Source organism: Aspergillus oryzae, chromosome 6 (genome assembly GCF_000184455.2).
Source record: "Aspergillus oryzae RIB40 DNA, chromosome 6".
Taxonomy (NCBI): domain Eukaryota; kingdom Fungi; phylum Ascomycota; class Eurotiomycetes; order Eurotiales; family Aspergillaceae; genus Aspergillus; species Aspergillus oryzae.
The window spans coordinates 2,398,267-2,425,848 of NC_036440.1; the positions used below are offsets into that span (position 1 = coordinate 2,398,267).

Below are 27,582 nucleotides of genomic sequence, written 5' to 3' on the forward strand. Positions count from 1 at the left end.
TGGAAATGCAAAACCAAACCCCATAGATTTACTGCAGCCACCAGGTTTCTGGAGGGCGGCCAGCTAGGCCTTGAAAAGGTTCTATCCCTCCGAGGACACCTGGTGGATCGTGTATCACGGGTAGGCGTGTGTCCATCGTACACAAGCGGATTTCCAGCATACCTTCAGGAAATTTCTACCATGGTCGACGGATATCTTCCAAAGCTTACTCGAGAGGAGGCTGCCATTGTTAAACGGAGACTGCCCATTGGCGACTCCGATATGGTGCCTGAAGAGGAGCGCACTTTATGTCAAGATAGGATAGATTATTCACATCATGCAGATCCTAATATTGCCGGTTTTCCCGGGGTGACCCAAGCGTACATCGCCATTGCCTCTGAATTTGCGGATCTCTTCTCACCTGCCGTTGCCTGCTGCACGGTAATGGGGAAAGTTGGCATTGTTCCGGCAAAGACTCGTGTGGGTGATAGAATTGCTGTCTTCCGGAGTGGCAGGGTACCTTTTATACTACGCGAAAAAGAAACTCTCCGCGATCACTACGAGGTGATAGGGGAATGCTATATTGATGGCATGATGCATGGGGAATATATAAAGCAATCTGCACAGTATCAGGACATAAAGCTGGTCTAATAATATCATTACCTTTGAGATACAAGAAGGGGCCGATGACAAAGCTCAGCTCTATATAATTGCTAGTAGCCTATGCCGTTTTCTAATCAATGCCTCGATTTGCTATAAATATGTGATCTGACTCTTACGCAGCAACACTAACATACACATGGTCAGGGAATCATCTCGTATCTAGGTGATCTGCTATTCAGGGGTATAGCCCTACCAACTGCCATTTTTAGCATCCACATTGTGAAAGCCCGTTGAGAGTCGGGATTCAGGAAGAGAAAAATCAAGGATTTGTTGGATGTTTTCCTGGCCAGTGCCAAGCCAGTCGACATCTCCCTCGGCAAATCCAGGTTGTCTGTGGGGAATTGGCCGTCCATTGCGGGGCCCCACTCAGTTACCAACTTCGTAAATGTGAAGCCATTCGGGGGTGAGCCATGGAGGATATAGCACAGCCACCGGACCTATTGCATCATTACTTGCTATGTCTCCGTACCAGGCTTGGCCCTGACCCCGACATTATCACCGTTGAATTATCCCGATAGAGCAGGCAAACCCCAATGCCGTCGGCAATGGCCGTCGTGGGAAGAAAAAGCGCACTCCAGCTGTGGAGCAGGTCCGGGGAAAATTCAGCGCCCATTGGCCCGTCTGATGCATTAAACTAATAGCTTCCTCCGCATGCAGCATTGACCAACCAGAGAGCTGGGGAAGACCCAACCCGGACATTTACCGGGGGAGCTAGACAAGGACCGCAACGATCGTCGCCGGGCGTTGTGGAGTGGAGTGAGCAGGGTTGTCTGGTTCTCGGGCATTTGCCGGAGAACCAGACCAAGCATCGCGCTGTTTTTGCCGACTGAGCTCCCGGGAGATCGGATCGCTTGTTGGTTTTCTTCTAGGCGTGGAAGCTATGTCTGCCCATACTGTAAATTCTCGGGGGCCGAGTAGCGGCCGGAACCCTTGCCAAGGGCCGTGATGGGTCCAGCGGTGGATCCAAGAGCGTGGGAAATAGCTGGAGAGCTGATGTAGCGTCAGTTGCCCATTTCCGGAAGCCAAGGACGGGGTCTTGGCTAAGAGAGGAGTGAAGTTATATAAGGCCCGAAGGAGGTCATCGATTTGCTCTTCCCCAGGCTTCATTCACCATGCATCTTAAGAAGCTGCTGACCTCGGCTGCAGCCCTCAGTGGCTCCGTCTTTGCCCAGAGCAAGGATGGCGTGGAGGATCTCGATGGCCCCGGCGATGACCTATACGTGAAGGATCTTTCTGGATGCCCGGGATACAAGGCCACCAAGCACTGGCAGACTCGGTCTGGCTTTTATGCGGACCTGACTCTCGCAGGTCCGGCATGCAACGTCTTCGGCACTGATCTCCCGGACTTGAAGCTCGAAGTCGAGTATCAGACCAGCGATCGACTCCACGTCAAGATCTTGGACACCAACAACACTGTCTACCAGGTTCCAGACAGTGTCTTCCCGCGTCCGGGATTTGGCGAATGGTGCTCCCCGAAGGACAGCAAGCTCAAGTTTGACTTCCAGGCCGACCCCTTCTCGTTCACGGTGTCTCGAACTGATACCGGTGAAGTGCTCTTCGACACCACCGGCAACAAGCTGGTGTTCGAGAGCCAATATGTCTACCTGAAGACACACCTTCCGCAGAACCCGCATCTGTACGGTCTGGGTGAGCACAGTGATGCATTCATGCTCAACACGACCAACTACACCCGGACCATCTACACCCGTGATGCTTACGGAACACCGCAAGGCGAGAACCTGTACGGTGCTCATCCGATCTACTTTGACCACAGGCAGACCGGGACTCACGGAGTGTTCCTGCTCAACTCTAACGGAATGGATATCTTCATCGACAACAACTCCACCCAGTTCCTTGAGTACAACATCATTGGCGGTGTTCTCGATTTCTACTTTATTGCCGGACCTACCCCACGTGACGTGGCCATCCAGTACGCTGAAATCACTCAGACCCCGTTGATGACTCCTTATTGGGGACTTGGTTACCACCAATGCAAGTACGGCTACCAAGACGTCTACGAGGTTGCCGCTGTCGTCGCCAACTACTCCACCAACAACATTCCTCTCGAGACGATCTGGACTGATATCGACTACATGGACCGTCGTCGCATCTTCACCATTGACCCAGAACGGTTCCCGGCCGATCTGTACAAAGACCTTGTGGACACCATCCATGCGAGGGACCAGCATTACATCGTCATGGTCGATCCCGCCGTGTATTACAAGGAGTCTAACCCGGCGCTTGATGAAGGTCTCAAATATGACATTTTCATGAAGGAGAACAATGGCTCTGAATATCAGGGTGTCGTCTGGGCTGGCCCGAGTCACTTCCCGGATTGGTTCCACCCTGACTCTCAGCAGTACTGGAGTGAGCAGTTCCTGGCCTTCTTCGACGGAACCAATGGCCCAGACATTGATGCTCTATGGATCGACATGAACGAGCCCGCAAACTTCTACAACCACCCATACCCTGGCAACAACACCACCCCCGAGAACTTCGCCGAGGTGGATGGTGACCCTCCCGCGGCGCCAGCAGTCAGAGACGGCCCCGATGCTCCTATCCCTGGATTCCCGGCCAGCCTTCAACCAAACTGGGTTCAGGGCAACGCGACTGAAAAGCGCTCAACTGCTGCTGTTGTCAAACGTCAACGCTCGCAGTCCCGCCGCAACCTCGGCGCCGGTCACTGGAAGTCCCCCAAGGGCAAGTTCGACGCGCGTGCTGGCTGGCAACACGGCAAACAGACCGGTTCTGGTTGTGGCCCCAACGAGTGCAAGGGTCTTCCCAACCGTCATCTCATCAGGCCGCCGTACATGATCCAGAACGGCGCCGGTCCCACGCTTGCCGACAGCACTGCCGACACGGATCTGGTGCAGAGTGGTGGATACGTCCAGTATGATACCCACAACCTTTACGGCGCTATGATGTCCTCGCATTCCCATAATGCTATGCGCGCCAGGCGTCCGGATGATCGGGCTTTGGTGATTACCAGGAGCACGTTTGCTGGGTCCGGAAAGGATGTGTCCCACTGGCTTGGAGGTAAGACCATCAAACCATTGACAGTAGCGCCAACAACAGCATGCTAACTAGGTACTCTGCAGACAATGTATCCGGGTGGCTTTGGTACCAGCTCTCAATCAGCCAAATCCTGCAGTTCGCGTCCTTGTACCAGATCCCCGTTGTGGGTCCCGACGTTTGTGGCTTCGGTGGTAATGTCACGGAGACACTCTGTGCCAGGTAAGAGCTTTACGAACAGACCCTTCATATAGCGGCCACTTCCCAGACTAATACAAATCAACAGATGGGCAACCCTTGGCTCCTTCTACACATTCTTCCGCAACCACGCCGAGATCTACGCGAACTCGCAAGAATTCTACCGCTGGCCCACAGTAGCTCAAGCCGCTCGCAACGGAATCTCCATCAGATACCAGCTCCGTAAGCCACCCCAAGTCTTCCTCTAAAACAACCAAGTTGACAACCTACTAACAATACCCAGTGGACTACATCTACACAGCCATCTACAAACAGAACCAAACCGGTACACCTGCCCTAAACCCCCTGTTCTTCAACTACCCCAACGACCCCAACACCTACCCCATCGACCTCCAATTCTTCTACGGAGACGGCATCCTCGTTTCCCCCGTCACAGAAGAAAACAGCACAAGCGTCACCTTCTACCTCCCCGACGACATCTTCTACGAATGGGGCACCGGCAAGCCCGTCCGCGGCCAGGGTGAATACGTCTCCCTCGATAACATCGACTACACGGACATCACCATCCACTACAAGGGTGGTATCGTCTATCCCCAGCGTATCGAGAGCGCAAACACCACCACCGCTTTACGGCAGAAGGGTTTCAACATTGTTGTTGCGCCGGGCTTGGATGGCCGTGCTGAGGGTTCGCTTTATCTTGATGATGGAGTGTCGGTTGTGCAGGATACTGTGTCTGAGATTGACTTTGTCTATGAGAATGGTAAGCTTACCATGACTGGCTCGTTTGAGTATGAGGCTGGGGTTGGTATTGAGACTATCACTGTTTTGGGTGTGGAGAGTAAGCCCGAGGGTGATGATGTGGAGTATGATGCGGAGAATAAGAAGTTGGTCAAGCATGTTGACGTGCCTTTGACGGGTGAGGATGAGATTACGATTTTGTGAATGATTTGGTTGGTGAGATAGCTATTAGCCTTATCTCTTATGATGCATATATATACGAATGATCAAGTTCAAAATAAGGATTCCTCGTTTCTGTATAGATATTGAAATTAGCTACTATACAAGTAGAGTGGTTCGAGATGCTCGGCTATATTTGGGTCTTACGGGCAACTGAATGGATGGAGCCCCTTACAATCTAGGGCAGTATATACTAGCTTACCCTAAAGTGGTTAAATCATAGGTAACTTAATTGTTCATTACTGATATAAGACGGAATCTGTATTATTAAAGCTCCGTTCTCACCTCATAGCACCAATCCAAAGTTCAGACGTGGTGGTAGCGTGTCGAATAATGAACATATTGCCACTAGCTGCATTTAAAGATTCACTCTGATATCCTGCTCAGAAAAAAACATATTAGCTAGGGGATATCAAGTATGAAGCTGTGTGGGGGTGCTCACTCTAATCTCGTGAACGAATTCAGCACCAAGTCGATATCAGTGTCAGTAAACGCGCGGTGTATGCTGTTAATAAGCCTCCCAAATTGTTCGCCCTCCGGAAGCCGTAGATCGCCAATCTCTATATCCTTAAGAGAAAGCCCTGCTATCTCCACGGCTGAAATAATTAGTAAGGAGATTCAAGCAGATATCCAAGCGACACTCACGCGAAAACATGGCAGAAAAGCCTGCGATGATTATAGCGTCTTTCTGTTCTCTGGGCTGCAGTGCGAGCAACATGGCGGCAAGTGGGGCAGCCCACCGGTCCCCAAAGCAGCTTTGTGCCAGTGTTATCGCTTTTCGGACCACAGAGCGAGTTGTCGGGTTAGGGCTACCCGTTTGGAAGTCCAGACGTAGCTCCGTAACCCGCCTGGCCCATCTATTCCATCCGTCCCTGTTCCCTAGTCCAGAGTGCAACTCGAATAACCCAAGATCTATCATCCTCTGCAAAGAGACTTTGACACATCTCCCCTCTATATCCAGTTCTCCCTGTGTAAGGTATTCGCCAAAGTAATATTCGCCGCCACGGAGCTTCCCGAAGTTTTTCAAACCATCATGATAAGTCTCGAAGACCTTCATAATCTCCAGGTCTTGGACGAACGTTCCCTCTGGAAAGCCACGTGTGTCGATAATGAAGAGTGAGATCTCCTCTGGTTGGGGTTCACCTCTGTCCATAGAGTGTCGATACAGACCGTATTGCAATGCAAAAAGCAGAGAACTGGTCCAGCTCATGAGATTACAACGCTGCTCATGTCCACTCATCCATCTGAGGTGTTGATTCAGACGATCGGCAGCTATTATAGGATCGAGTTGAAAGAGGTCTTCTAAATCTGTCGCTGTCAGAGTTCGTTGTCGCTGGGGACTTGACTTTGGATGTGGTTGTGCTTCCCGCAGACTGCGGCGCAACGATACGGAAGAGGTATCTAGGAACTTGATTGCCTTTGAATAATGGCATCTGCTCTTTTTGGAATGCATTTGGACAGAACATGGTTTGTGCAGACGCTGGGGGTTGGTCGTTGGGTGACGAGGAAGACATTTCGATGCTAGATGGATAGTTAGATGGTGAAACCACAATGAATGTAGGGTTGACGTGTAAAATGAAAGCGTAGGTGAGGAAAGCTTGTCAAAACGATGATGTATCAAGAAATAAATGGCGTATTCGCTTGTTAGAAGGTGTATAGAAATAGGAAGAGAAGGATTATTTATACTAGGTAGAACAAAGAACTGGCGCTAGGCCTGCCTAAGGTGGTCATGCGCACATGGCCTTCTCAGATCGGAGCACATCCATTCTTTTTCCATTACCAGAACTTGAATGCGGACTTGATGGAGCTCAGGCCAGCCAGATCGACTAGCAACCATGTCAAGCTGTGGGAGTCAGAGAATCGACACACGGAAGTTGAATAGCTTCTATCATATCCTATACTGTCTACGAAGCTGTCACTACGGGACAAAGCATGTGTATCACTTGAATCCAACTTAGAAAACGATTTCATACTGCCACGACTATATATGCCATGTCTAGGAACGAGGAAGGGCACAAACTAGAAGGTGTTCTGCCTCTATGGTGCGAGAAAGCAGCATGGTAATGTCTATTTCTCCTCCGTGATTTCGGTCATGCTACCCACATCATCTCGATACTCTCCTGAAAACTCCATACATGTGTCAAAGGATCCATACCGAGCGTCCAAAGAGTCCAGTATGTAGTTTGTCCGAGGCTGCCATGGTGGTATTTCTCCCGCCCTGGGTACATTCCCTTGTTCCCTCAGCATGTAGTTAGAGCTTAAGTTCCAAAGCTGACGAGGCTGACCTGCCGAGCCGTGCAGGCGAGGTGTGGCCGCCCGAATATTCTCTTTCTCCATATGTTTTATCATCCGACAGATGAATAGAGCAGTGGCGTCTGCTCCAAGCGTCCATGACGCATCAGTCAGATGCCCCAGCACAAAAAAGGAGTTCGGAATATCTTGCTGCATCATGCCTTTCCACATGACTTTATCAGCAGTATTACAGGGGGCGTTGTCCAATTCGAAATGGGTTCCACCCCCCACTTGCATTTTAAGACCTGTAGCGGTTACAATGATATCTGCGTCGACGGTCCTGCCGTTGTCGAGACTAACAGCGCTCTCGGTGACTGTTTGAATGTTCGCCGTCTCAATATTGACTTTGTTGGTGTGCAGACTTTGGAAGAAATCCCCGTCGGGACATGCTAATAGACGCTCATCCCACACTTTATATCTGGGTTCGAAATGAGGCGACAGGGGAACATGGTCAGGAAGTTGTTTGGCTGTCAGCCACAGCACAATACTTCTTGCAGATTGCGGAAAAGTCCGACAGAAGTTATAGGCTCCTAGCATGACTGCCATCCACACATAGCGCCTGAGTTTGTGTAATACCATAACAGGCAGCAGTCGATTCATCCATGAATCCCCACTTCCATTCGGAAGAGATACAATGTAGCTTGGACTTCGCTGGATCATTGTGACAGCAGATGCCGTCTCTGCGAGCTTGGGAACAAGTGATATTGCGGTAGAACCGCTACCAATGACGGCGATCTTTTTCCCGGCATAATCGAGCTTCTCTGGCCAGAATTGGGGATGTACGACCACTCCTTTATAGTCGCTCAAGCCTGGTATCTCTGCTGGGAGCGGCCGGTCATAATCATAGTAGCCCGTCGCGAATATCACGAATTCTGCAATGAAACGAGGCTCCTGATCTTGACACGCCGCAGTTAAATTCCACTGGCTTTGCTGAGAATCCCAATTCAGGGTTTTAAGTCGATGGTTAAACAAAATGTGATCCTCGATCTTATATGCCCTGGCAGTGCTGTTGATATATTCGAAGATGGAACTACCATCGAGCATATTCTTGCTGGTGTGGTATGGCTGCCACGGAAATCCAAATGTGTGGATGCCAGTGTCTAGTCGGACTCCAGGGTACTGAAAGAGGTCCCACGTACCACCAGCAGCGCCTCGAGCTTCAAGAACCGCATATGAGTAGTTCGGTAGCATGGTCTGGATGCGATAAGCCGTGTTGATACCGGCCATGCCGGCCCCGACTATAATTATATCGTATTTCTTTGTGGGCTCCATTGGTGATCGTCTTTGCGTGTTTGAACGAGAGGGTAGCTGGATACGGAGCCTCATTATGTTAAGAGATTTGCCTTTAATAGTAGTTGTGTGTAATTGATAATTGGGTTTTGGTCCTTGGAAAACCAGGCAATATAGTTTTATTGATGCGTATGTGGCGCCAAGGTTCTTCTTTTAACTCGAAGTCTACCAGGTTAGTCTTTTATTTGTGTGCATACAACTTATTTAACAAGGAAAGCTGCATCCTACCATGTTTTAATTTACAATATCAACTTATGTTCCTGTTTACATTATCTAAATGATGTATGTCACGGCAGAAGAAGATTGAAAGTTTAATCGTACAGACATTCGCATAAGTGATGGAGGGAAATCCTTTCCCGATGAGATCGAGCAAAACCCACCCATTGCCAATGTCCTCCTATGTTCTCCCTGTAGCTTGATCACTCTCTATCAATGGCAGTCATTTTTCGACCCTGTTTCTATCAGATGCAAGCCGTAGAATGAGCTACGAACCAGACTTGGTGTCCAAATAGGAGTATCACGATCGAAAACAGATATAGTATGGAATCAGGAGCTGTGAACCTGTAGTAAAGAAGGTGAGTATAACATCTACGTATAATAGCCCTTGAAATACAATTGAATTCACCTATCAGAGAGTCACCACTTGAGAGGAGCATAAGATTCCAATACCCAGCTCTTCGGAGGGTATCCACCATCTACTAGGTCATCGTTGTTGTATGCATATTTTAATTCAGTAAACCAGACCGGTCAACGCTAGAAGGTTGACTCAAAGTAGAATTCAAAAGATAGTCCATCAGACCGATCAAGAGCGCTCCAAGCCCTTGTGCAATCTAGAAAACACGGTAGTCTCGCTGACCAAGAATAAGAGGCTAGCAGAAAGTGAAAGCGCCTTCGAAGGGAAGTCAAACCATGCCAGGGCAAGCTTATTGCTCCAGACAGACACTGTTAGCATTAATAAACTAATGTAGCTTTCTGTAGTGCTTTACCTAAATATTCTCTGTCAGATATGCCATGCCCTACGCGCAGGAATACTTCTTAAATGAAACAACCCTAACAGAAACATCCATATATGATGTTCTTGGGATGAAGCATACTTGAGCGTACTATTGAATGAAAGGGTTTTACAATTGTAAGATTGTACAAAGACTATGTAGATGAATGAAGAATACTAGTTCCTAATCAAAGGTAAAAATTCTTGAATTCTCAATGATTCTATAGACAAAGGAAGGCCTTTTATACTGGTCTAAATCACGTGGTTGCAGACAAAGAGCCTTTGTTCTAACAAAGAACTTCTAGGCAACTACAGACTAAGCCTCCTTTTAGTATAGAAAGAACTCTTTGATGTGGTATCAAAGGTCGGTTACTTTGTAGACTACGGCAGACTATACTGGAGCTACCCGCGCGGCAACTAAATATTTCTCGGTATGGAGCAGAAGTTCCGCTTTGCGCAGAGCCGAGCAAGTTTCTTGGATTGCTTCGCTAAAATGAGTATCCATAGAAATTGAGGTAATGCCTTCATGAAAAATGACTTGTTTAAATGGGTTTCAGTGGGTTTTCAATATCTAGTTACTGGAAAAAAGGAGCGTGGGGGTAGGGAGAATATGAAGCAAAAGAAAAAAATCTCCCCGACTGGGAGTCGAACCCAGGTCTCCCGCGCTTGTTCTCGTATGAGATGACAAGCGGAAATCATGACCGTTAGACCATCGAGGAATTGGTGAAAAACAATTTTTCTTTTGTCCTTATAAACCAAAAGTCTATCTTTGCATTCCCAGCGTCACGACCCCTTGACAGCCCTAATCCCGTACTGAGTGCAATATTCTCATTCCAGGATTATGGATACGAATAGAAAGCCGTGTCTAAATAGAAAAAGAAATATAATACTTTCAATGTTTTGAAATAGATAAAGTAGTTATACGATATCATACTTGCTCATCCAGGGGAACTCTGAACTCACTATCAATATCGCTTAGCAGCTTTGCGGCATTCTTCGTGGTGAATTAGCACTTTTGCAACAGGTATAGGCATTTGAATATCATGCACGCCTTATGCTTTATGGCTCTTGTAGGATTAGAGTTTGATTTTACATATTTCGAGGATACGGTTCTCATGTTCTTGGTTATGGGGTTGATTCAGTTTAGGACCATCTAGTTGAAAACGTAGTGTCTTCATATGCAGATATTCAATACAAGCTTGATTGCTCTAATAAGTTATGTGTTAAAAGTGGAACGAAACGACGGTTCAAATAATCTCCAAATATCACGCGTATCAAATACTATAATTGTGCAATCAAATACTCATATTAGGAATTAATTAATTAATATCTACCCACAAGGAATATCAACTTTTAATCAATAGAAAGAGAAAAGGAAAAGAAAAACTCCACTCAGCAATGCAGACCCAACAAGACCAAAAATGCAAACTCAAGCCATCATGTCATAAACAAAATCAACTCCATCATGCAAGCCGAAACCCTAAACATCCCCCGCCGACCTCTCCGCCCTCTCCTTCAAAGAATCCTCCTCCAACAACCGCTGACAAAACGGACTCCTCTTCCTAATCCAAGGCCCCGCATAAAGCAACGCAAAGGGAATCGGAATACACGCCAAACTAGCAAACCCCAAGACAGAGGTAGCCCACCCAACACCCAAAGTCGAATACAACGGATCCGCAGCAAGCGGGAACAGCGCACCCACTATACTCCGCATGATAACCGATGCGGCGAGAGCGCTCGCTGAATAAATCTTGTACGCGTCTGTGACGTACGTGAGTAGCGAAATGAAGATCATTTGGTAGCCGACGCCGAAGAGGAGGCCGGATAGCACGGGTGCGATCCAGTGGATGTTGCGGTTTGCGGTCCAGCCGAGCCAGAATAGACTGATTGTTAGGCAGGGACCGGCGATGCAGGATATGGGGAGTCGGTGCAGTTCCGGGCTGGTGGTCCAGGATTTTCCGGCTTTTTTGGCTTTTTCGTAGATTGTGTCGTAGTATAGTGAGATTAGGCCTGAGGAGGCGGCGCCGATGCCGACTTTTTTTTTTCGGTCTTGGTTAGTTTAGGGTGGTTTGTGGGGTGGTTGGGGGTTACTTACTGGGGATGTAGGTGAGGGATGTGGTTTGGACGTCGAAGTTGTATGTACCTATTGGTATGGTGTGAGTATCTGCTTATTATGTTGTTGTAGACTTTGCTGGCTGGGTTTGTTCGGTGAGAGGGGAGAGGGGCTAGAAAACCATACCTTCAAAGATAATGGGATACGCCTGGAAGTAGAAAAAGACCAGACTGTATGCGAGAGAGATGTAGAGAGCCGTGAACAGAATGATGGGTTCAAAGACAAGCATAGTGATTGGACGGGTGATGATCTGAGTAGTGCTGTATCGAAAGCCTCCATTCTGCAGCTCTTGCCGAGACAGATAAGAATTGCACCCCGACTCCTTTCTTAGCCTGGCAGCCCGTTGCTTCAGAATGACGGGTGCAAAGGTTTCTGCAGTAAACTGTATCAGCATTCACCCAGTACGACGTGAACAGATGTCATTCAGACCGAATGTTCATACCTGACATAAACATAAGCCCTATCCAGGAAATACCGGCGAAGATTAGGTCAATGCGAAAGGTCCATCGCCATCCGTACTGGACTGAACACCCAGAGATTATCGGTCCAACAATTGGACCGAAGCTTGCAGCCTGCGGGTCATGTTAGAAACAATGTTTGGAGAAAGGATAGGCCTTTGTTTAACCTACCGACATATAGAAAGCCATCACCCGTCCCCGGCTCCGTAGGTCTGAAAACATATCCGCGTATACTCCACCGATCACTGTCTGTGGCGCCGCACCCATAGTGCCGCAGATAGCTCGAAAAACTAGGAGTGAGGGCCAATTCGGTGCCAAAGCACAGGCAAGAGTTGCCAGGACAAAGACAGTGAAAGTCCAAGTGAGAACCGGCTTCCGACCAATAGTCTCACTTAATGGGCTAAAGGCTAGAGGACCTACAACATATCCGATAAGGAATATGGCTGTTGGTAAGACCTTCTGTCCATCACCGGGCTGGTCGAAATCTTCCATGATAGCAGGGACCGCATTGCTAGGTAGAGAGGATGATACACCGCTATTGAGAACAACGAACAACGCTATGAGAACATTGTACACCTTTTTATTCTAAAGTAGAGGCATTGGTTAGTCCTATTGGAAATGTCCGTGCACATTCTAAACACCAAACACATACAAAGTCCCAATTGTTCGGGTTCGCTGATGACCCCTCTTTGAATTCAACAAGTGTCTCCTGCTCCGACAATTTGACCAACTTGTAATGCTCGTCTGCTCTATTACTGCTCATCTTGGACATTATGGAAGGCCCAGCCTCCACCTCGTCATGTCTCCCTGGTATGTATTAGGGCTGGGCGAAGAGTCACCTGGAGGAACAAGCGCACCTGAACTCGGGATAATAGCAGTTTGAACAGTCACTGATTGTTCTGCTCCCTTTGCCATTTTGTATGATATGAAAAGGAACCAGAGACCAGGTACACGTAACGGAGAATGCCAGTCAAGATTGTTATGTCAATCCATTCCAATGCATTCGGAAGTCGAGAGACTGGAGACTATATAAGAAAACATCTTTGACGCTCAGGCTTGCCGAACGGAAAAGAAACACACTGAAAATTGAGTCATAGAGGCTAGACCTTGATAAGTTTACCAGTGTGCGATGTCTCACATCGCCATCAGGTTTTTTGTTAATAACAATGTACCAATGAATGGCGTCTATACTTCAGCTTCGGAACCGGGGCCGGATCGGGACCGGTGGACAGAAGATTCCACCACGCGGCCCCGACCAGGACCCGCTCCGCGATGTCCGTCTCCGTTGTGAAATCTCATGCGCTTCTACGGTTTGGGATTCTTCTTGTTGGATCTAGTGTGACGATCATCAGGCGCAACGACAGTGTGGATTTCTGCCTAACAACATGATTTGCTCTGCCAGCGTAGTAGTTCAAGAGCTCCGGCCCACCGGCCCATACCGAAAACTCTGATACTTCCAGAACAAAAAATTTTACTCGAAACCCAATAGTATTCGCAGAGAAAGAAACTAGTCAATCGATCTCTCGTAGGGAAAAGTTGGAAGGTATCATTGTGGCAAAGAAGGCATCACTGGCAAGAAGTCAAACAAATCATTTTGGCCCTCCTCAAAAAGCCCAAATGAATCAGCAATGGGGTTTGACATGGTCCAGTTGGGCGCTTCCATAGTACCAGCCAATCTTGAAAGAGGCGGTCTGGATATCGCACCTTTGTCGCTACTTGGCATCGATACCGCACTTGTGTCCTTATCACCTGGGAAGGCCGCGCCGGGTCTATAGCTAGTAGTATCTTCCAGTGGAGCCAGCCCTGTTGGAGGGGTCGTATCCACGGGGGCATCAGGGCGTCCGCTTAGAGGTTCCTGCACGTCCCCATGCTCGGGCATATTAGGTGCATCTGCACTGTCATGGCTGCGTGGGCGCTGACTCACAATCAAAGCGCGGGCGTAGTTCACAAAGAGGGAGACTGTGCGGTGAATGTCCGGATAGGGCGGCTGTTTAAGAAATTCGCAGATATGGTGTACTCGTTCCAGCAGTAAATCCTGATCAATGAGTGTTGGGCGCCACCGTGCGATGCGTAATGCAAACGTCGCTGATTCGTTAGACTCGCCTTCGATCACTTGTGCTCGGGAATCATAGCGGGATATGACAACTTACTGACAAAGGCGATCGTCAGCGCTGGGTACGTCGGGGCCCATTCTAATTGACAGCGGTAGGCCGGCTCTGTGATGAGGAACGCTAATTGGTCCATGATCGTGGTCACAAGGGATTGCCATAGGTTCAGAACACGCCGGTCTATGGATTCAGAATCATATGAAGAGTCAGTCGACTGTAGCTTCTGAATACGTGCCAGTGAAGCGCAGAGTACGAATATCCTGGCATAATTGAGCATGAGTTTGAGACTGCTGCGTTGAAAGGCTCCCGCATGAAATCCATTGTCTTGATGTAGAACGGAGTCAGCATTATTCTTGTGAGGCCATGGGTAAAGGATAGAGACATACTGTCATGAATCTCGTCCCACGTAGTCCACCAATTCTGCAACCGTGCCATGATTGCTGGCAGTTCTGTTGAGACGATGTGGTCGATGGTCGATGAGTTATCAATGATAACACGGGACTGGCCTGCAGCCAGGTTAGTTCATAGAACAAGAAGGTTGACTAGAGTGCCTCCAAACCTCGAAGTTGATGAAGCTCAATTATGCATACAGTGCGCATATCGCAGGGCAGTGAGAGCGGATACTCAAGGAATTTGCGCAACTTCATGATATCCACTTCGGCAATGCGTGATTTACGCCCAGTACCCGACGCTACATCCAATTCCAAAGTGAAGCTAATCAACCAGGTTCTTGTCTGCCATACCAACTGACGATCTGCCATAGATGCAGTTAGGGAACTCCGGGGAACGTTCTCTTGAGACAACAGCGTATCCAACGACTTTTCCAAGCCGGAGTCCAAAGCCGTCCGGAGGATGAGCGCTGTGGAAAACCATGTCTTTTCGGAGTATGCTGCTAGTAAGATCATCCCTTGAACCGCCTCCAGCTTCGTAGGTCGTTCGAAGAAACCATCCTCGGCCAGTCGCTGCGCTTCGTCTTGGAGCACTCGTTGCAAATGTGTGTCGCTGCGCAAGTCTGTTACAGCGCGACTGGCTAGGTAGATGATAACCGTGAAAACAAATACAGACCGGGAACGGATGGAGTCAAAGGTGTCTCGAATTGGATCGAATAAGGGCAGGAAATTCTTGCTTCCACCCATGAATCTGCGAAAAGAGGTTAGATACCAGTCTACACTTTAGTCAAGCACTGGACCCACCCCGCACAAAATAGACATACCGTTCATACATAACTCGAGCCCGCTCCTCACTGACAATGCCTCGCGTTACAATGTCGCCTTGCGTGTCACCATTGGCTGGATTATCCATGAATATCTACCAAGCTTAGTCGCGCCATGATGCCTGTTTGCAAATATCCAGACTTACATTGTTGGACCCTAGCAAGTTGACTGACATGGAATGCATTGCTCCCACTGGCGCGATCATGTCATTGGGGCTTAATTGCTGAGATTCTGGCCCATTTTGATCAGCAGTTTGAGACGCTCGTAGGTCTTCCAAAGCCGACGGCGCCGGCAAGGAGTCTATGGGAGCATCGTGGAAGGCAGTATCCCTTGCTGAGACGGGCGAATATTCTCGCTCTCTTGATTCGGGCGTGTTCAAACTACTGCCGTGACCCCATGGGGAAGTGGTTCCATGCCCTCTATGTGATTATATAAGCCGAGGATTGATCAATAGTTAGTAGAACATTAATGTGGAGGCGCATACCGTGTTGATGGGGTTCCGGTCCTCTTCCGACGCTCACTGCGTCGTCTTCCGTCCTCGATTGGATCCAGAATACAATCCCGACCAGCCGAACGGCAGCGGAAACAGGGAACTTGAGTCCGTGCATCACAACGCATTTTCTGCTTCCTACACCATCGACAGGCTTTGAAAAAGCGGACCGGGACATTTCCCGACCTGAATATTATCTCTGGGGCTCTTTCGCTCATGTTCGACTTTGGGGGTCCTATGACTGCTGTCGAGAATCAGCGTTGGTAAGCAGAACAGTTTTCGGCTAAAGATTCGAGTCTTGGCAATGTCTTCGGAGATTCCCTCATGCATACTTGATCTATTCGTATCCCAGAGTTTCATGGTCATTCATTATTCAGCCGCGTCTCAAATGAATGTCATCAGTCTTCCCACCTGGTATATCGGCCCCGGTCACGTTACCTCCTCAGAGCTAGTCTACATTTAGATATCAGCCGAAGCTAGTCCCGATCAGGTTAAATCACTAAGATTCCACATCATTTCTACACAGGTCATTGAAGAAGACTGTAGTTGATTTGTAGTATTTCTATGGTCAAATCAAAGAAAAGCCTTTGATGTCATAAGAAGGTCCTCCGGCTCAAGTCACGATGTCCCCGACTGGTTTCCCATGACTTGCCCCCTTCAGTTTTGTTTCCTGATACCATATCGATGCGGGTCCCAAAGCCACTCACTCCCTATGAACGCGATGATGCTGCGCCGTGAGACCGATTAGAATTTTTGTGTCTTTCCAATTCTTTCCGAGACACTTTACATCTATTACTTCGTTCTTGACTCATATGTCCCAACCAAAGATGTATCTGTTCACAATGGTCCTCTATGGAGTATGGTCCATCCACAACATCTGGGTCAATTAGTGATCGTATTTCTCCCCCCTTCTCATACTGGTAGAACAGGGCTTTAGAGCCTTTGAAGATTGCGCCCCACATCAAAGCTGGATCACTTTCATCTTGTGGTGTAATACCGAATCGTGAGCGACAGATATTCTTGAACTGCTGGATGGACTTAATGATGTGGTGGTCGTCATCTGGCAAGATGAGAACCATCAAATGGTCAATGAGATCATTGCCGTCGTGGCATTTGACCGTATAAATTACTACTTCTTCACCATAATCACCCATAACCACCTCCCATCCTTTTTCCTCCGGAAAGTAATGCGTGAGGAGGGCGCGAACCATTCGAATCATAGGGTATATCTGTCCTGGGCATTCTTCAACGGGTACCAACCACTTTTTGAACCAGTTTATCATCATAACTGTCGTTTTGAGAGGCTTATGCTCTGGGTCGGGATACTCGCTCAGGCAGAATACCTCTGGTACCTTTGGCACGTCGTCGTCCATGATGAGCACCTTATTATCGTATAACTCGTGTAGCTTTGAAGATTGACCACGGAATTGTGACAACTACATCTTCAGCGGCGCATTTGAAGACATTATATACTACGTCAAGGGACCTGTTTCTGAGTATTCGACGCATAGGGAGATACGCGGTGCAAAATACCCTTATAAAGACTCAACAAAGAAATGAATTCCGGAAATTCGCATCGGAAGCACGGAACATGCCACTCTTACGAACAACAATACCGTTCGAAGACGACACAAGCAGTTCTACTGACACCTTTGTAGTTCAATCCCGAGGAACACCACAACCAAAATAAAAAGGAGAGTACAGATGCCCTCAGGGGATCTCGGAGCTATGCGCTTTGGCTCGGCTGGGCTATTCCGCATTGTATTTGAAGACCCCTATATTGGTAGCCCTTTCGGATCACTCCTCGTGAACAGGTTCTACCGGGAGAGTGGTAATACTCCTCCTTCTCTTCTTATAAGAAATAGGAATATGACTGCTGAGTACGATGGATAAGGCCGTGGGAAAGAGGTGGCTCATCCTGTGATCTGCATACGCATATTGATATATTTCAGAACCATATCCTGGCGAAACGCTTCGTGTTTTAACTATGGTTACTGTCCGGCTACACAGGTCAAATCCCACTTAAGACATAGATATCTGGATACCATGCTCACCCTTGGTATGTTCCATCGTCGCGTGGTACACTTGTCACTTAAACAAGCATGCATAGACGATATGATATTGTTTGGCCATTCCAGACTCTGTTGCCTGTCTACTGCCCGTGTAGATCTGTTGTCGATCATTTTCAATGTCCAAGAGTTAGCTTGTTAACAAAGGTGCTACTTGTCGTTTCCCAAGTGGCGTTTTAGTCCTGATGTTGAGTTTGGCCTGGTGCATCTGTGCTAATGCTCTGTGATACATTTACGTCAGAGACGCTCATTTGTGATCCTTGGACCATTGTGATTTACACATCATATTCATGTCGTGTAACCGAATCTTCACAGACTGACGCCCGATATTGTGACTCGAATTTATTTTCTTTCGTTGAATGGCAACAGTTTAGTGCGACGGATTCAGTAATGGTAAGCCTTGGTAGTCCATAGCATTAATCGTCTCACTATATGGGGTTTATCTAGAGAGAAAATTAATAAATTATCTATTCAAAGGATAGATTCCCTTGAGTCCTGTTTATTTAGGAAATGGTAAGGCTGAGGCTGTACTGTTGAGTGCTGTTAATTCGGGGTACTAAAAGAATATATATTCCTGTGGTGAAGTGGTAAAGAGGGGTTAAGTGGACTGAAAACCATACCAGTGAAAAGTCTTCAGAGCCCCGAGAGAATCACATGTGGTAAAAATAAGATTCAACATTTAGCATAAGATATGTTGATAATTAATCCGTATTATCAACCTTTCGGCAAGCCATGGAGGGTGCGTGCCTGATGATCGAGGTGCCTGACGTTAGTGCGCGGAAACGGAGTCCTGAGGCAGGAAAACCAATCCACCCGAGGAACAACGCAACGTTTCTCCGCCTTACGTAGTGTGATCTAATGCGATGTTCTCTCCGCTTTTCCGTTTCCCTTTCTTATCGTCACGTCACTCCCCCCCAACCAGCTTCCAACTCAATTCTTCATCCACTTTCCCATTGCTTTGCATGGTTGATGGAATGAGCTGGATTCATCCTGTCATCCATGTATAGCTGACCTCGCTCAGCCGATTTCCCTTTATGCTACGAATATATATTATCCTCAGAAATCGCATTGACATCACGCGTTCACTGCCGTCCGAGCCCTTGTTTCGCAGTACCCCTGCCGTACGTGGCAAACGCCAGCATTCCTAAGTTTATACTCTGAACAAAGCTCCGACTCTCTTCCTCGTCTGTGACTCGCCTTGAATGATTTTGACTAGTCCTCAACCAAACGCTTCCGACTGATCCCGTCGCTACGACCCTGTCTCCAACCATGCGGGGACTCCGCTTCATCCCCGTCATCGCTAGCCTCGGCTCTGTCTTCATACCACAATCATTAGCTCAGGGTGAGACCGCACTACACGAGAAGGGGCGTTGTGCTATTCGAGGACACTGCGGGAAGAAGTCCTTCTTTGGCGGAGAGCTACCATGCCCAGATAATGGCCTCGCAGAGGAACCGGAAACAGCGGTGAGAAAGAAGCTCGTGGATTTATGTGGTAGTAAGTGGGAGGAAGGTCCAGTGTGCTGTAAAGGTGAGCAGGTACGTGTCAAATGTGATATGTCATAGCAATTGACATTGAACTGCATCCCTAATTGTTCCATGGTTAGATCGATGCGCTCTCCAAGAACTTGAAGCTTGCGGAGGGTATCATCGCTTCCTGTCCTGCATGCAAAGAGAATTTCTTCAACATCTTCTGTACTTTCACCTGCTCTCCGGACCAGTCTCTCTTTCTCAATGTGACGGAGACCGAACCCTCCAGCTCAGGAAAGTCCTTAGTGACCGAACTGGACAACATTTGGTCGGAGGAATACCAGAGTGGATTCTATGAAAGCTGTAAGAACGTGAAGAATGGAGCATCAGGTGGTAAAGCGATGGACTTCATCGGCGGCGGCGCAAAGGATTATACGCATTTTCTTAAGTTTCTGGGAGACAAGAAGCTTTTGGGTAGCCCCTTTCAGATAAATTTCAAAACCGAGCCCGCTGGTCCGGACCCTCAGGGAATGCATCCTCTACCCATCAAGCCCAAGGCATGCAATGACTCAGATGAAGCCTTCCGTTGCTCCTGCGTGGACTGCCCCGATGTATGTCCACAGCTGCCCGCAGTGGAAACAGACAAGCAATGCCATGTGGGCCTTTTGCCTTGTCTGTCTTTCGCTGTTATTCTGATCTACTCTGTGTTTCTGCTATTCGTTGTGGCTCTTTCGAGTTACTTCACGTATAAAGAACGGCGCCACCGCAAACCTGAACGGGTCCGACTTCTTCAGGACCCGACGCCGAGCGACGATGAAGACGAAGGCGATATTGTTCACGCTGGAGGCTACCTCGAGCAGCCCAAAGGTGTTTATAAGCTGAACTCCGTGTTGGATAGTGTCTTCAGCCAGATTGGTGGCACATGCGCCCGGTTCCCCGCGGTTACTATTGTGTCTAGCATTATAGCAGTGGGCTTGTTGAGCCTGGGCTGGTTGAGGTTCGCTGTAGAGACCGACCCAGTGCGGCTGTGGGTGAGCCCTACGTCAGCAGCCTTCCAGGAAAAGCAATACTTCGACGCCAATTTTGGCCCCTTCTATCGTGCGGAACAAGCTTTTCTTGTCAATGACAGTGGCCCCGTTCTTACATATGATACCTTGAGTTGGTGGTTCGATGTCGAGTCCCGAGTCCGGCGGATGATATCACTCGACCGTGGGATTATTCTGGATGATATCTGCTTCAAACCTACAGGTGACGTCTGTGTGGTTCAGTCTGTGACGGGTTATTTTGGGGGTTCGATGTACAACCTCGACCCGGACACTTGGAAAGAACGTGTGAGGCATTGTGCCGAATCTCCGGGTGATGTAAATTGTCTTCCAGAGTTCGGGCAGCCTCTCAAACCAGAAATGATTTTGGGCGGCTATGAAGAGTCGGGAGATGTGTTTGACGCTCGAGCACTGATCGCCACTTGGGTGGTTAACAACCATGCCCAAGGGACCGAAAACGAAGCGAATGCGATCGACTGGGAAGACAGCTTCAAGGGCATTCTCGGTGTTGTCCAAGAGGAGGCCAAGGAGCGTGGTTTGCGCGTGTCTTTCAGCGCCGAAATTAGCGTTGAGCAAGAGCTCAACAAATCGAGTAACACCGATGCAAAGATCGTCGTCATCAGCTATATTATCATGTTCATATACGCATCCTTGGCTTTAGGCTCGGTCACTGTGACGTGGAAATCTTTACTTACGAACCCCGCGAACGCTCTTGTCCAGTCCAAGTTCACCTTGGGCATTGTGGGAATTGCTATCGTCTTGATGTCTGTTTCCGCTTCTGTCGGCCTATTCTCCGCGACAGGTGTCAAGGCAACCTTAATCATCGCAGAGGTCATTCCGTTCTTGGTTTTGGCTGTCGGCGTCGATAATATCTTTTTGATTGTTCATGAATTCGAACGGATCAACGTCAGCCACCCTGATGAAGAGATCGACGAGCGACTCGCTCGGGCTGCGGGCCGGATTGGTCCTAGTATCTTCTTGTCCTCCCTTACCGAAACGGTAGCTTTCGCTCTGGGTGCTTTTGTTGGAATGCCGGCCGTCAAGAACTTCGCCGTCTACGCCGCGGGGGCGGTTTTCATCAACGCCGTTTTGCAGATCACTATGTTTATATCTGTGCTTGCGTTGAACCAGAGACGTGTGGAAAGCCTTCGCGCGGATTGCTTCCCATGCATCACGGTCCGCAAAGCGCATTCTGGAATGTCCGAAGACCAAGTCTTCGATGATCAAGATGGAGAAAGCTTTCTGCAGAAGATTATTCGCAAGGTCTACGCCACCTTCCTCCTCAATCGTAAGGTCAAGGCTGTCGTCGTCATTGTATTCCTTGGGCTTTTCACCGCTGGCTTGGCCCTCATTCCAGAGGTGAGGCTTGGCTTGGATCAGCGTATCGCGCTACCCAGTGACTCTTACCTCATCCAATATTTTGACGACTTGAACAATTACTTTTTAAGCGGCCCGCCGGTGTATTTCGTGACGCGTAATGTGAACGTCACGGCGCGTAGCCATCAGCAGCAGCTTTGCGGTCGGTTCACGACTTGTGAAGAGTTCTCATTGCCATTCGTATTGGAACAGGAGTCTAAACGGCCAGAGGTGTCTTATATCTCAGGGTCGACCGCTAGCTGGATTGACGATTTCTTCTACTGGCTTAACCCCCAGCAGGACTGCTGCAAGGAACATGGCCAGCTTTGCTTCGAAGACAGGAATCCAGCGTGGAACATTTCCCTCTACGGTATGCCTGAAGGCGAGGAGTTTGTCCACTACGCGAAGAAATGGATTGAAGCGCCTACAGACGCATCCTGTCCGCTGGGAGGGAAAGCTCCATACAGCACTGCTCTTGTCCTCGACTCAAAGCGAATCATGACCAACGCCAGCCATTTTAGAACGACACATACACCTCTCCGGACGCAGGATGATTTTATTAACTCTTACAAATCGGCCCGTCGCATTGCGCAGGGTATCTCCGCAGAGCATGGTATCGATGTGTTCCCCTACTCGAAGACGTACATTTTCTTTGACCAGTACATTTCCATCGTTCAGCTTACGGGTATCCTACTCGGATCTGCTGTTGCCATCATCTTTCTCCTGACCTCCGTCATTCTAGGCTCCGTCGCTACGGGGGCCGTGGTGACTGCCACCGTTGTGATGACAGTGGTTGATATCATTGGCTCGATGGCCATCTCCGGGGTGTCGCTGAATGCTGTCTCCCTAGTGAACTTGGTCATTTGTGTTGGTATTGGGGTCGAGTTTTGTGCGCATATCGCTCGCGCGTTTATGTTCCCATCTCGGGTGATCTTAGACAAGGTGCCCACTAAGTTCCGCGGCAAAGACGCTCGGGCCTGGACTGCGTTGGTCAATGTGGGAGGTAGTGTTTTCAGTGGCATCACTGTGACTAAATTGCTCGGGGTCTGTGTGTTAGCCTTTACCCGCAGCAAGATTTTCGAGATTTACTATTTCCGGGTCTGGTTGGCGTTGATCTTGTTCGCGGCTACCCATGCGCTCATCTTCTTGCCTGTAGCCCTGAGCTATTTCGGAGGAGAGGGTAAGTTCTTGTCGATGTTTCGAACTATTCCCGGTGTCATGAAGACTTGTAACTGACAATGATTCTAGGATATGCCGACCCCGGCTCTGATGGTGGCCTTGAGGAGAACCTTGCATCCCGGGGTTATCGCTCTCTGCTGGTTGATGATGATTACGACTCGGACGGATATTAGACATACAATACTATGATACAATGATTGCTTGATGCTTTTACGGACCATGGGACTCTCGGGAGTCCCGTCAACTCCCAGCTCTCGTTTGGCTGTTGCGGGATGCATATGGAGTTATCAGGATGGAATGGTGTTAGGAATTGGATCATTCTTTACATTGATGGATGTATACAGTGCACTTGGGGTATGTGACATAAAGCGGTAATAAACGAGACGCGTTTCAATTATACCACGGAAAGTAAAATGAGAGAAAACCCGATAATTTAGGAGATTGAAAATCATGGAAGAGAATCGCGGTTGGGCAGCGACACGTGAAGCCACGCGCTCCTAACCGTATTAAGCGTAGTGTCCTGTCCGAAACGGGTCAACGCCAAATAGTCAATAATTGGATTTTTTTTTTTTACCCTCCGCTTGTTTCTAGTGGACCCAATTTTTTTTTTTTTTTTTCCTTCCCCTCCCTCCTTATATTTTTTTTCTCGTCCGGTCTTTTTCCTTTCTTCATCCCTCCTTTCCTTTTCTTCTTATTTTCACATCTCTTTTCCTTTTTTTCTTTTTCTTTCTTGTGATACCCTTGTGAGCTTTCTGTTTTGCGCAGATAGCTCATATAGTCCCTGTGAAAAGGAGCCTCGATTGTCGAGGGTCTGGGACAACCCCCGCAATTGTTTTTGTTTTCTATCCATAAAAAAAGTTGTGTGCTTTTGATTCATCATGGATCAGCAAAGATTCCTGCAGCAGCTGCAGATCGTCCTGAACCGTAAGTGACCAGTCATAGGAATCGAAATAAGGAGGAATGCTGACCAAACATTTACCAGCCGCCCAGGGAAATGTCAAGGAAGCGACGGGCATCCTCCAGCGCGAATTCTATAACAAGCCGGACTCTCTGGTCTTCCTCATCCAGGTCGCTACTGGTCATGAGGACGCAAACCTCAAGCAGCTGGCCGCCGTCGAGGCTCGCTCGTTGGTGAACAAGCACTGGGTTTCTGTGCAAGCCAGCCAGAAGCCTCAGATCCGTGAGCAGCTGCTCCGTTCCACCCTTGGCGAGGGCTCTTCCCTTGTTCGTCACTCAATTGCTCGTGTGATCTCGGCTGTTGCCAAGGTTGACCTGAATGATGGCGAATGGGCCGAACTGCCCAACTTCTTGATCCAGGCCGGCAACACCGGCAACAAGGACGAGCGTGCCGTGGCTATCTACATCCTGTTTACTATTCTGGAGACTCTGGGCGAGGGATTCGAGGAGAAGTTCCAGGATCTCTTCAACCTGTTCGGCAAGACCATTGCCGACCCCGAGAGCGAGGAAGTCCGTACCAACACCCTTCTGGCTCTTGGCAGACTTGCCATGCACCTTGACTCCGAGGAGGATGTGGGCCCTGTGAAGGCTTTCCAGCAATTGATCCCCTCCATGGTCGCTGTCCTCAAGGAGTCGATCGATCAGACACAGGAGGACCGTGTGATGCAGGCTTTCGAAGTCTTCCAGACTATCCTAGGCTGTGATCCGGCGCTCTTGACTGTGCATCTCAAGGACCTTGTTGTGTTCATGAACGAGATCTCCGCCAACACAGAGGTTGAGGAGGACACCCGTACCCAGGCCATCAGCTTCCTGATGCAGTGTGTCCAGTACCGCAAGCTCAAGGTGCAGGCTATGCGTGTCGGTGAGCAACTCACTCGCACTGCTCTGCACATCGTCACCGAGCTGGGCGATACCTCGGTCCTCGATGATGATATTACCCCGGCTCGCTCTGCTCTGGGGCTGCTCGATATGCTGGCTCAGAGCCTGCCTCCTAGCCAGGTCGTCGTGCCCCTCCTTCACTCTTTGGGTCAGTACTTCAACAACAGCAACCCCGACTATCGTCGTGCTGGTATCATGGCCCTGGGCATGTGTGTTGAGGGTGCCCCCGACTTCATCAGCACTCAAATGAAGGAGATCTTCCCCATGGTTCTCCAGCTCTTGGGAGACCCCGAGCCCAAGGTTCGTCAGGCCTCGCTGCATGCTGTGGCCCGTCTTGCCGACGACCTTGCCGAGGACCTGAGCCAGGAGCACGAGAGGCTTATGCCCTTGCTGTTCCAGAACCTCGCCAGCGCCATGCAAGAGTACAAGGGCGAGGAGGATGGCCCCACCATTGATATTATGAAGGCCGGTATCAGTGCCATTGACGCCGTCGTCGACGGCCTTGATGAGAAGGATGTTGCTCCTTACCAGGGTGAATTGGTTCCCATTTTGCACAAGCTGTTCAAGCACCCCGACTTCAGAATCAAGGGCTTGGCTGCTGGCGCCCTCGGCTCCCTGGCCTCCTCCGCCGGTGACTCCTTCCTGCCATTCTTCGACGAGTCTATGCACCTGCTGCAGGAGTTTGCCACCGTCAAGGACAGCGAGGAGGAGCTTGACCTGCGCGCGAGCGTGACTGACGCCATGGGCGAGATGGCTGCAGCTGCCGGTGCTGAGCGTTACCAGCCCTACGTCGAGCCCCTCATGCGTGCGACCGAAGAGGCTCTGCACCTTGGTCACTCCCGCCTTAAGGAGAGCACTTACATCTTCTGGGGTGCTATGTCCAAGGTCTACGCTGAGCACTTCTCTGCATTCCTTGATGGCGTCGTCAAGGGTCTCTTTGCTTGCATCGAGCAGGATGAGACTGATCTTGAGGTCTCTTTCGGCGAGGCTGCGAAGGACTTGGTTGGCCAGGAGGTGACTGTCGGTGGCCGCAAGGTCAAGGTTGCCAGCGCTGACGATGATGATGAGCCTGTTGGCGAGGACGGTGAGATTGAGGACGTCGATCTTGAAGATGAGGATGGATGGGATGACATCACTGCCACCACTCCTTTGTCTCTCGAGAAGGAGATCGCCGTTGAGGTCATTGGTGATCTGGTTACCCACACCAAGTCCGCCTACCTGCCCTACTTCGAGAAGACCATCGAGATGGTCCTGCCCCTTGCTGAGCATCCTTACGAAGGTGTTCGCAAGAGCACTATCAGCACCCTCCACCGCTCCTACGCCATGCTCTTCGCCATTGCTGAGGAGAATGGCCAGATGGCCAAGTGGAAGCCTGGCCTGCCTCTCCAGGTCGAGCCTGCCAAGGAGGTCAAGAAGTTTGGTGAAATCCTCATGACTTGCACCATCCGCATGTGGACTGAGGAAGATGATCGGTACGTATACATCCTTTTTCTATTTATTTTTTCTTGACAGGCTTTGATATTCTTTCATTCCTGGCACCTACAATGATGAACACACTCGTTTACCCAGCTCACTTTGACACGCAAAAAGCGTGATTGATGTTAACGACGATTATCTCACATCTGAACTATTGATTCATTTTATGTTTTGCTTGCATAAACATTGTGTGTTGGCTTTGATTCTAACCTACTATCACCTAGGGCTACCGTCGCCGACATCAACCGCAACATGGCTGAGAATTTGCGCTACTGCGGTCCCTCTCTCATCTCCAACGAGACTACCCTTCATAATGTCATCACCATGGTCACCGACATCATCACGAAGAAGCACCCTTGCCAGCTTGAGTTCAGCCCCGAGGACGACTCCCTCGATGCCGGCGAAGAGTCTTCTGAGTTTGACTGGGTCGTTGTTGACACTGGTCTCGACGTTGTTTCTGGTATGGCTGCTGCCCTCGGCGAGAGCTTTGCCGAGCTCTGGAAGGTGTTCGAGAAGACTATCATCCGTTACGCCGGCAGCACCGAGTCTCTTGAGCGTGCCACCGCTGTGGGTGTTCTCGCCGAGTGCATCAACGGCATGGGTGCTGCTGTGACCCCATACACCTCTGCCTTCATGAAGTTGCTGGTTCACCGCCTTGGTGATGAGGATCCTCAGACCCGCTCCAACGCTGCTTATGCCGTTGGCCGTCTCGTCGAGCACTCCACCGCTCCTGAGATCGTCAAGGAGTTCCCCACCATCCTTGGCCGTCTCGAGGCTTGCTTGCACATGGACGTTTCTCGTCTTCAGGACAATGCCACTGGCTGTCTCAGCCGCATGATCCTTAAGCACCGTGACAGCGTTCCCCTCAAGGACGTCCTGCCTGCCCTTATCAAGCTCCTCCCCTTGAAGAACGACTACGAGGAGAACGACCCCTTGTACCGCATGATCTGTCAGCTGTACAAGTGGGAAGACCCCACCATCCGCGAGCTTACCCCTCAATTCCTGCCCATCTTCCAGTCTGTCCTCTGCGGCGACGAGGATCAGCTCGAGGACGAGCGCCGCGCCGAGCTCGTCGAGCTTGTCAAGTGGCTGAACCAGATGCAGCCCGGTGCTGCTCCTTGGGCTGAGCAGCTGTAAATGCTCACCAGACATGATGGCTTGACGACTCAACAAATATTTAATGGATAGACTGGTTAACAAAATGGTTTTATGGTTGACAGATAGAAGATACCCCTCCGGAGCGCATCAGGGTCGGCCCTGTTTATGCGTGATGATGTGACGAAGACGGATAGAAAAGTCATGTATTCGTTTCGCGATGATTTATGAATCAAATGTTGTAAATATTCAATGTTTATAACCTGAACTTTGCTGTGATATGGTCCTTGAACCTT

General features: G+C 49.3%; 7 protein-coding genes and 1 non-coding gene across 8 annotated transcripts; 4 read left to right on the forward strand and 4 right to left on the reverse strand.

Moving 5' to 3' along the window:
* Window positions 1–180: 180 nt before the first annotated feature.
* On the forward strand, window positions 181–630 carry AO090038000472 (uncharacterized protein; the record flags this gene model as incomplete). The annotated part of the gene is made up of 1 exon (XM_023238277.1): window positions 181–630. The coding sequence occupies one exon, from the start codon at window positions 181–183 to the stop codon at window positions 628–630; it is 450 nt and encodes a 149-aa protein (XP_023093148.1).
* Window positions 631–1,754: 1,124 nt separating this feature from the next.
* On the forward strand, window positions 1,755–6,756 carry AO090038000471 (uncharacterized protein; the record flags this gene model as incomplete). The annotated part of the gene is made up of 5 exons (XM_023238278.1): window positions 1,755–3,678; window positions 3,741–3,876; window positions 3,941–4,074; window positions 4,136–4,768; window positions 6,692–6,756. The coding sequence occupies 5 exons, from the start codon at window positions 1,755–1,757 to the stop codon at window positions 6,754–6,756; spliced, it is 2,892 nt and encodes a 963-aa protein (XP_023093147.1).
* A 120-nt stretch (window positions 6,757–6,876) lies between these two features.
* AO090038000470 (flavin-containing monooxygenase) lies at window positions 6,877–8,373 on the reverse strand (the record flags this gene model as incomplete). The annotated part of the gene is made up of 1 exon (XM_001825337.3): window positions 6,877–8,373. The coding sequence occupies one exon, from the start codon at window positions 8,371–8,373 to the stop codon at window positions 6,877–6,879; it is 1,497 nt and encodes a 498-aa protein (XP_001825389.3).
* A 1,639-nt stretch (window positions 8,374–10,012) lies between these two features.
* Window positions 10,013–10,101, reverse strand: AO090038t00004. Its single transcript has one exon. It is a non-coding gene; the product is annotated as a tRNA-Asp (tRNA).
* A 761-nt stretch (window positions 10,102–10,862) lies between these two features.
* Window positions 10,863–14,496, reverse strand: AO090038000469 (putative MFS multidrug transporter; the record flags this gene model as incomplete). Its single annotated transcript, XM_023238279.1, has 8 exons — window positions 10,863–11,431; window positions 11,478–11,525; window positions 11,622–11,867; window positions 11,938–12,067; window positions 12,125–12,538; window positions 12,606–12,760; window positions 13,658–13,756; window positions 14,448–14,496. 8 exons carry the CDS (start codon window positions 14,494–14,496, stop codon window positions 10,863–10,865), a joined length of 1,710 nt encoding a protein of 569 aa, XP_023093146.1.
* A 1,972-nt stretch (window positions 14,497–16,468) lies between these two features.
* Window positions 16,469–17,138, reverse strand: AO090038000468 (uncharacterized protein; the record flags this gene model as incomplete). Its single annotated transcript, XM_023238280.1, has 2 exons — window positions 16,469–16,554; window positions 16,607–17,138. The coding sequence occupies 2 exons, from the start codon at window positions 17,136–17,138 to the stop codon at window positions 16,469–16,471; spliced, it is 618 nt and encodes a 205-aa protein (XP_023093145.1).
* A 673-nt stretch (window positions 17,139–17,811) lies between these two features.
* ncr1 (sphingolipid transporter NCR1) lies at window positions 17,812–23,052 on the forward strand (the record flags this gene model as incomplete). Its single annotated transcript, XM_023238281.1, has 3 exons — window positions 17,812–17,824; window positions 19,506–22,880; window positions 22,949–23,052. 3 exons carry the CDS (start codon window positions 17,812–17,814, stop codon window positions 23,050–23,052), a joined length of 3,492 nt encoding a protein of 1,163 aa, XP_023093144.1.
* Window positions 23,053–23,757: 705 nt separating this feature from the next.
* AO090038000466 (putative importin beta-4 subunit) lies at window positions 23,758–27,328 on the forward strand (the record flags this gene model as incomplete). The annotated part of the gene is made up of 3 exons (XM_001825333.3): window positions 23,758–23,803; window positions 23,862–26,187; window positions 26,416–27,328. The coding sequence occupies 3 exons, from the start codon at window positions 23,758–23,760 to the stop codon at window positions 27,326–27,328; spliced, it is 3,285 nt and encodes a 1,094-aa protein (XP_001825385.1).
* Between the last annotated feature and the right edge of the window lie 254 nt (window positions 27,329–27,582).